The 9,190-nt window shown below is 33.1% G+C and overlaps 1 protein-coding gene across 3 annotated transcripts; it reads right to left on the bottom strand.

Annotated features, from left to right (window-relative positions):
- Window positions 1-5,728: 5,728 nt before the first annotated feature.
- On the bottom strand, window positions 5,729-9,190 carry LOC107459125 (transcription initiation factor TFIID subunit 11). Of its 3 annotated transcripts, none has more exons than XM_052251687.1 (6): window positions 8,829-9,190; window positions 7,815-7,917; window positions 7,278-7,671; window positions 7,098-7,185; window positions 6,643-6,742; window positions 5,729-6,484 (listed from the first exon to the last, which is right to left on the bottom strand). In XM_052251687.1, exons 2-6 carry the CDS (start codon window positions 7,828-7,830, stop codon window positions 6,357-6,359), a joined length of 726 nt encoding a protein of 241 aa, XP_052107647.1. In that variant the 5' UTR covers window positions 7,831-7,917; window positions 8,829-9,190; the 3' UTR covers window positions 5,729-6,356. The 3 variants fall into 3 exon arrangements, with proteins under 3 accessions (XP_052107647.1, XP_052107648.1, XP_020983628.1); XM_052251688.1 differs by having other exon boundaries at window positions 7,834-7,917; XM_021127969.2 differs by lacking the exon at window positions 7,815-7,917.

Below are 9,190 nucleotides of genomic sequence, written 5' to 3'. Positions count from 1 at the left end.
CAACGGCGCCAAAAATTTGACGGAGAAAAAAATGTCTATAAAGATTTTCACAAAAATTATCGCGTTGCAAGTATAGTTTAAACCGACAATGAAACCTCAATCAATATTTAAATTGTTTGTCACTAATACAAACACAATAAAATTAACCGAAGTATTTAAACCTCGGGTCGTCTCTCAAAGAATTGTAGGGAAGTGTTTATTATTGGTTATGATAAAGTATATTTTTGGGTTTTGTGAAAGGAGACAAGTAATGTAAATAACAAGGAAATAAAATAACGACTAAGAAAAGTCCTAGCAAGGATTGAGAATTGGAATTCATATCCTCGTTATCATCATCAATTGTGATGGTAATTACAAATTGCTCTCACTTAGTTAACCTCTAACAATTGAAAGAAAGTCAAGTGAGGAAATCAACTTGATCGAGTTCGCAAGTCCTAATCAAAGACTAGAGTTAGTGAAGCTCAAGCCAACTAGCAACTTTCAATCACCAATCAACAGAAGACTTTTGATAACTCAAGAGTCTCCAATTAATCAATTCAAGCTAAGAATATAAAAATCTAACTCAAAATCCAACCAAGCATTTTATCAAACACTTAGAAGGCACAAAATAAAAGCATAATAAAATTAACAAGGAATATTAAATCTAAACAACCAATTGCAAGCATCAATAACTAACAATAAAAGAGAGTAACAATAAACATGGAAAACATAAATTGCATTAACAGAATCAAATGTAACAAGAGCTTATAAACATAAAAATGGCGGAAAAGGAAAATCAACAAGAGAAGATAACTAAGGTACTAGAACAAATAAAAGTAGAAGAAAACTAAATTAAAGCAAAGTAGAAGTTTGAAATTGAGAAGAGTTAAATCTAAAAATCCTAAAACCTAGAGAGAGGAGAGAGCCTTTCTCTCTCTAAAAAACTACATCTAAAACATAATAATTGTGAATGAATATTGAATGAATGATTCCCCATTCCAGCTCTACTCTACAGCCTCTAATCTTTATTTTCGAGCTTGAAACTCGGCCAAAAACAGCCTAGAAATCGCCCCCAGCAAATTCTGATATCTGCAGCACGTGACGCTATGTCACGTGTACGCGTGAGCCATGCGTACACGTCGCTGAACAATTCCTGGTCACGCGTACGCGTCATCTACGCGTACGCATCGCTTGCCTCTTGCACTAGTCACGCTGATTCTGCGATGCGCACGCATGGGCGACGTGTACCCTTCACCTAACTGCAAAGCAACTATAGCAAATTGCATATCATTTTGAAGCCCCGGATGTTATCTTTCCAACGCAACTAGAAACGCCTCATTCGGACCTCTATAGCTCAAGTTATGATCGATTTAGTATGAAGAGGTCAGGATTGACAGCTTTGCAATTCCTTCAATTGCTTGTGTTCCTTCCACTTTTGCACGCTTTCTTTCCTTCCTCTAAGCCATTCCTACCCTATAAACCCTGAAAACACTTAACAAAAATATCACGGCATCAAATGGTAATAAGAGAGGATTAAAATTAGCAAATTTAAGGCCAAAGAGGCACTCATAGCACAAAATTAGAAAGGAAAATGTAAAGCATGTGAATTATATGCATAAGTGTGAGAATATTTGATAAAATCCGCTCAATTCAATACAAAATAAACCGTAAAATAGTTGTTTATTAAGGATCCCCTTCCTTGTTCCTCCTGGTATTGTAAAATCGCCCCCAACGAGATGATGGGAGGTTAGGATCCCCTCCTTTGTTCCTCCTGGGCATATGAGAACGTACCTCCTGGATAGACGCAAGGATTGTGGTTTCTCCGCACTTGCTCTAGGATGGTTAGTATAGAAGCTCTCTGTGTAGACGCAAGGGTTGTGGTTTCGTCCCACTTGCTCCGGGTAATGATGAGTTATGTGTAAAAGTGCAATTATATGATGTACAAGTGATGATATGCCCATAATGAATGATTATGAAATGTTAATGAATACATGTGAAATAAATTTCTGAGATACGAATTTTTCTGGGTGAAGTATATATATATATATATATGAATTATGTATAGACTCATAGGGATGTGCGACGGGGGACAGTCCAAGGTTTAGCAGCTGGACTTGTCGGGTTGACTTGATAATTGACAGATGAGACTCATCGGCCATAGGACAGGCATGCATCATATGCATATTATTTGAATTGCTTGCTTGTGCATTAATTTGGATTTCCTAAGTGATTATAACATGCTATTTGTTATATTTTCTATCTGTATTACTTGTATTCTACCTGTGTTTGCCATCGTCTGCTTGTTTGTCTCTGTAATTTCACAGCAGATGGAGGAACGGAGGAAAGGCAGAGAGAATTAGGGTTCTAGTTAAGTTTTAGTTAGATTTAAGGAATGGCTTAAGTTTACAAAACCTTAGAGAACTACCCTAATGTATGGTTTCTGTTTAGTCGCTTAAGTTTTATAATCTAAGTGTCGGCATTCTAGAATTGCCTCTGGCGTTCCCAGAACCTTATATCTTATGTACGTGGCACCTTTACTATGCTGAGAACCACCGGTTCTCATTCCATACGGATATTTGTGGTTTTCAGATGCAAGTCAGGCGGCACCCCGCTGAGGCATGCTAGAAGCTTCTGATAGCGGATATCCTTGTCTTTGGGGCTTTATTTTATATATATGTATATATGTAGATATTTTTATCTCAACTGCTTATGTATTTGATGTATTAACTTCCTCTTAGAGGCTATGTTGGATAAATAGGTTCTGTAACTCTATATTTTGGGATTATTTTGGGTTCTCTTATATATATGTATGTATACTTATGTGCTTAGGCCAGTTTATCTTCGCGAGCCGAGTCTTGAGTTTTGATATTTGTACTTTGGAACTCTCTTGATTATATCTATGCTAGCTTTTCTTTTCTTTTCCGTTTATCATTTACGTGTCGTGAGTGTTGCGCTTTTCGTTTTACTGTTTTCGATTTTAAGCTTTTCTTCGAAGGCTCCTAGAATAAATCTTCTTGAACTATATTATATTATATATATAAGTTTTTTTTTATTTTATAGGTCGTAGCGCCTCGCCACCTCTGTTTTACATCCTATGTGTAAAGCTCTGTATGGTATAGTGTTACAAATACAATCATAAAATCATCTAGTAGATACATTTAGCAAATTTAAAAAACAAAAATAAAAACTATAGTCATCAACTAAATTTTAATTATGCAAAAATTAGCTAGAATGAAAAAGAAGAAAGAGAAAGATGTATAAAATTATATGAATGGAGATAAAAAAAAATGTGTAAAATAAATATTGTTTTATATAGTAAATATAAGAAGTGATGAATATTAAAAGAAAGAAAAATAGATTTTAATTAATATTAACATTAAAAATAATAATGTAATCTATATAAAAATTAAAAGTAAGAGAATATAAAAAATTAAAATTAAATACTAATTTTATAATGAAAAATAATATAAAAAATAAAGAGTAATAGACTTGATATGAAAGAATGAAACAAAATTTATAAATCGATTATAGCTATTAGAGAAAAATAAAATTAAAAAAAATTCTATAATATTTTATAAAGATAAATTATTATGAGAAGGTGAAAATATAATAAGAATTTTATTGTATATTACAAAGAGAAAAGATTATATCACTTAAAAAAAATTTAATAGCAATATAGAATGAAATCAAATGTCTAATGATGACTACGAAACTACTTTAGATTATAAATGGATAAATGGTAGCAACTTCCTGGATGTTTCTTCCTTGGTTCCTCTTCATTTCAATTAATCCATTATTCTTCATTGCTCTCAACTCGTTGTATTATATATGTAGCTTTAACGAAGGAATTTACCTTTTGATTTTATAAAAAATAAAAAATAAAAAACCCAACAACAACATACGCTGTTGCGCTGTTTGGCAATTACCAATTGGTGGATACTATTATAAAAATTTTATAATTATTTTTATATAAAAATGCGTCTTTTAATTATTAGATGATAAATTGTAAAGTTTAATTTGATATGCTATAATCTTTTTAAAATGTGACCAAACAAACAAAACATATTTTTAACATAAGACTCTTTATAAGAAGATATTTTTAACATTTTTATTTAAATAGGTGCCTTACCAATTTACTTTTTTTTCTTTTCTCTACCGTTAGTTTTCCTGTCCAATTGGAGTTTATTGTGCATTTTAGGTCTGTTATCTTATATATGTGTTTGTAGTTTTATTTAATTTTTAAACATTTTTATAATTTAAAACAAATTATTTGAATTTATAGTCTTCTATACAAATTTATAAGTCAGTCTTCAAAGAGTTTACCAGCTATTTCAAAAATAGTCAAAATAATCAAAATACTAATTAAACATATATATGCCCTGGTATTATCTTATAAGAGATAGACTTGTGTGAATTTTAAATAAAACTAACAAAAAAGAGCTATTTCCTTCCGTCTCAAATTAACCAATCTTTTTAGTTGTGCATATTTATTAAAATGATGAGTTAATTTTATTAAAAATCTAAACAACCAAAATAAAAGATAAAGATATTAAGATATTCTTAATATAATTTTTTGTATTAATTTTCTATTCTTTTAACTTTTCTTTTATTTATAATAAAGGATATAGTAGATAAAATTAATTAATACATTTTAAAACTAAAAAACAACATTCAATTTATAATAAAAATGAAAAAAGAGTTAATTTAAGGAGGAGGATAGAACAAAGGCATATATCCAAAAGAAAAAGAAATAGAGAAAAGCAGCCATGTACGGTGGCTTTTTACGCTACATGCATGTGTCTGTATATCCGTGCGTTACAATTTCTGCGTTCTTTCTATGTATGGAATATAGTCTATCCTGTTCAAAAGTTTTACGTTAACATAACGCGTGCACTTAGCATAACTCATGCTTCTTTCATTTCTCAAACAGAAAACAATAAATATTTTTTAAGTTTACTTACCTTCTTGGTCTCTATAACTTAATTAAATTTATAATTCAGTTCCTACAATTTTTTTTTTGTTTGAATCTCAAAATTGCTTTTAATTTTGTAATTAAATTATTGTGATATTAAAAATATTAAAATTAATAAAATATTTCTCTCAAAAAATATGTAATAAAAAATTTAATTAGATTCTTAATTATAAATATTTTTAATTTGCAAATAAATATTCAATTAATTTTAATATTTTTTACACTGAAAGAAATTTACAAAATTAAAAGCACGGTATGAACTCAATTAAGAGAAACAAAAGATATAAAAACCTAATTATAAATTTGGTATAACTATAACAACCAGCAAAATAATTAAACCTATTTTTTATTACTCGTGTTAACCAATATCCATTTACTTTTGATGTCTAGAAGTTTTCCTTCATTTCATCTAAAATAATTGTTTAGAATCAATCTCAAAGATAACCTAAAATGGATAGTATATAAGTATGTTAGAACCAATGGTCAGACTTTGAGTTCCAGAAGGCACTCGTTTAGCAGCATTGGTAATATTAGACTAATGCATGTTGTTACTTGGTCTCCACCAATTTTTCATGCTAGTATCTTAAAACAAGCTGGCCTACTACAATTCAATAAACACCAACCAGGCTTTTCTTTCAGTAAGGAGGCTTTTACTTCAATAAAGAGGAAAGGGGAACATATGCCTTAGAAAGCAACCAAAATGCATGACATGTATGTTAGTTATATTGATTGCAAAGCCAGCAAATGAAACAAGCAATAGAATCTCAACCCAACGAGTAGAAATCACAAATCAAACAGAAAATACCAACATCTAGATTTTCTTTTAGATAGTTCATAGATAACTCAACCCAAATTTGAGGAGTAAGACACTACATCATTCAACTCCAGGGACATATAAGTATACTAACAACCCAAAATTTAATTGTTCAATTTTCGCATTAATAGGAATTAAAATAGCGTGGACAAACTTTTACTTTAGAGGAGCAAAATCCTAGACTATACATTAGTTTGACCCTAATAGTTAACTGAGATCTCTTGCAACCAAGCCCAAATCCTCTTCGAGTTCTCCTTCTCCTAAGCTATTCAAGCTAGCTATCTATTTAACACAGTAAGCTTGTGCAATGCAATATAGTGATATACAACATCTGTCATTGCGGCACATATATGAATTTCAATTTCCACAGATAGAAATAGAACAGATGTTGAGGCCTATAATTATTGTGTTCACAAATTTAATATTTGAGAAAGGAATGGGAAAGTATTCCAAATTTACCTACAAACAGTAACAGATAACAGGATGCAAGAATATGGGGCCTCGAAGGTAGTAAGTAGTGAGTACCAAATCTTCCTACAAGACACTGCTGCAAACCAGTGACATCATCCACTACATTCACAATTCATACATTTACCGGAAGAGCCTCGACATTGGTCTTTTAAATACTTTTCCTTCAAGCTTTAATCGTCTATATGCTTCTCTCAAGTGACATGGACGAATTGGTCCAGATTCCTTCCTCTCTTGCATGACTATTCTAGCTGCCATAAAGTAGTAGTTTTTTATCAATGGGAACTTTTGGAATCAGAATATTGACCTTCTTAGGACCAAGAACTGCGAGATTTTGACCTTAAAAACAGTGTCTAGTTTAGAATTAACCATCTCATGCTTGTAAGCTATTAACAGAAACTTCCCATACCTGTTTCAACAACTTCACCAACAAACATTTTTGCAATCCCGGATACTACAATCGTCATCGGCACGGAAATTTTCTGTGTCCCAGTGATGCTTGCTAATAACTGTTTGAATATCATCAAGAGAAGAAAGAAGAAGCAACTTGTAAACAATCTCATCTTACTATAATATAAACTACAGTGCATATTACAATGCAAAAATAGCAATTTGTAAACTACTACACAAATGCATAAGCCCATAAATATCAATAATGCAGAACCAAGGTGATATGTAACAAAAACCAATCTTGAAGATTAACCAAGGAGAAAATGCAAATAAGGTTTCAAGTGTACAAGTATTGGAAAAAAACTAATACAACCAATTAAAACAATTTATATTATTGGATAGCACAATAGTTTAAACATTATATTTTTAGCAAATCAATTTGGGAGATGGCACATAGTAGTTGAGGAAACATACTCTTTTCATGTTAGATTTCTGAAATCCAGCCCTGCGGAATGACTCGTATCTGCTCATCTGTTCCTCAGTGAATTGTGACAATATAGCCCTAAAAGCAAAAAAATAATTAACCCCAAAACAAATAGATGCAATTAAAATGGTAAAGAAAAGCAAGATCAACAAAAATAACCAATAACATACTGCATCTTGGCCATCTTATCAGGATCGCCACTCGAAGGGAACTTTCCGAGCTCAACATCCATGTTCTCCTCCTCCTCTTCCTCCTCCTCTTCTTTGCTCTTCATCCCAGTGCCAGAACCACCAGCTCCAGTGGTGGCAGTGAAGGGACCACTGGAACTAGCATTAGTACGGCCACTGCCACTGAGAGGGGTGAATTGGGAAGCACCCTTTTTGGCATTGTCGTCATGAGGGAGCTGGAGCTGGTCTTGAGGTTGGGATTGAGAATTATGAGCTACAATTGAAGAATTAGGGTTTTGCAGTGCGTCCACAGCGGTGTCAGCTGGGGATTCAGGCGGAGAATCCTCTTGCTCCTCAAACGCTGCTTCAAACGGATCCTTTGATTGCTTCATTCTTTCTATATATCAATCAACACATAAATTTCTTCATCAGCCAACAATATTCCCAAATTCCAAGTTCATACAAATAATTATAACTGGTCAAAGAATACTGATTTTCCCTTTCATTTTGCAAACTAACTAAATTAACTGGGAAAAAAACCTGTGTGCATAAGCATCACCTCAGCAAGGTTTGGAAACCGGACCAGTCATCGAACCACTCTAGCTACTAATTCACTGGTCCCACCGGTTCAACCGTAATTCAACTGGGAAAACCGTTTTATAATAAATAAATTATAAATAAACACCCTAAAACATAATTATAGTCTAATATGAACCTTAAAAGGTCATCTATATTAAAGATACTACATCAACAATAGTGTTATAATCTCATCCAATTAGAAATTCAAAAGTCAAATAACAAAAAAATTCCAACAGAAGATAATCATAGTAATAGTAAACATATTTATTGGATATGAATCAAGAATTCATTCCTGGACATTAATGAAGTGTATACCAGCAATCAAAATCGAAAATATGAAGCCTAAATAACCGGAAGAGAGTTTTGTTAAATTCTGAAACCACAAAGCACCACCTTGCACAATACATGACAAGCTTATTATCATTTAGTAATAGAGTAACACTGTGTCTATGGTGCATGTATCCTCCAAACCCAAATATAAGATACATTTATCATCGGTATAAATTTTTCAACTATAAACCCATAACTCAGATTATATTTTGCTGTTATCATTTAAATCTCTCTCATCATGTTTGATATATTTCATGATATTATTCAGTCATTCATGGGGCTAGAATCATTCGAAGATTAATGTTGCAAGATATGAAGTTACATAAAGCAGAATAAATAGCAAACACAACAAAATTAACAAATTTTTCATTCAAGAAATTCAAAATTAGCAAACACACAAAATCAGCAGTAAGCAGCATAACTAAATCAATAATTAGTTTCCCATTCAACAAATTGACAAATTATCAAGCCGAATAATCTCCAGAACAAGTTCAAGAACAGAAAATCACTGTAAAAAAATTAAAGACAACCGACCAACAACAGCATAACAGAATCAAGTATATCATCAACAATCCTAAACCACGGTGATAACAACAATAATTGAAGAAGAAAAATTAAAACAACAATTACAGTAAAAAAAAAAACCTTCTCTTCTAGGGCACAGAGGTGAGGGAGCACGACGGAAGGCTGGACGCGGCAGAACTAGAGAAGAGGTAGCCTGGACCACCGCGGAACAGGAGCCCAGGAGAGTGGTGCGCGGCGGAACTGGAGCAGAGGAGCAGAGCCGGCGCAGCGGAACAGCGGCTGCGCGACGGAGGAACCACGCGAGACGAGAAGCAGTAGGGACGGCAGCTTCGAGTAGTTGAGACGGCGGAGGTGATATGGCAGTGAGGCTAGGGCTGGGAGAACTGGTGAAGGGGATCTAGGGTTGGGAGGAGAGGCTTCTGTGCTTCCCCTGACTGCGACGGATGGCGGCGGTGACTCACTCCTTGCGGCTTGCGGCGGTC

This window comes from Arachis duranensis, chromosome 7 (genome assembly GCF_000817695.3).
Source record: "Arachis duranensis cultivar V14167 chromosome 7, aradu.V14167.gnm2.J7QH, whole genome shotgun sequence".
Lineage (NCBI taxonomy): Eukaryota > Viridiplantae > Streptophyta > Magnoliopsida > Fabales > Fabaceae > Arachis > Arachis duranensis.
This window is presented reverse-complemented; position numbering and strand designations above follow the sequence as displayed.

Coding starts and splice junctions, on each gene's coding strand:
- LOC107459125 (XM_052251687.1), bottom strand. Junction 7,186..7,277: donor GATAAGATGGCCAAGATGCA/GTATGTTATTGG, acceptor TTTTGCTTTTAG/GGCTATATTGTCACAATTCA. Junction 6,743..7,097: donor AGAAATCTAACATGAAAAGA/GTATGTTTCCTC, acceptor ATATTCAAACAG/TTATTAGCAAGCATCACTGG.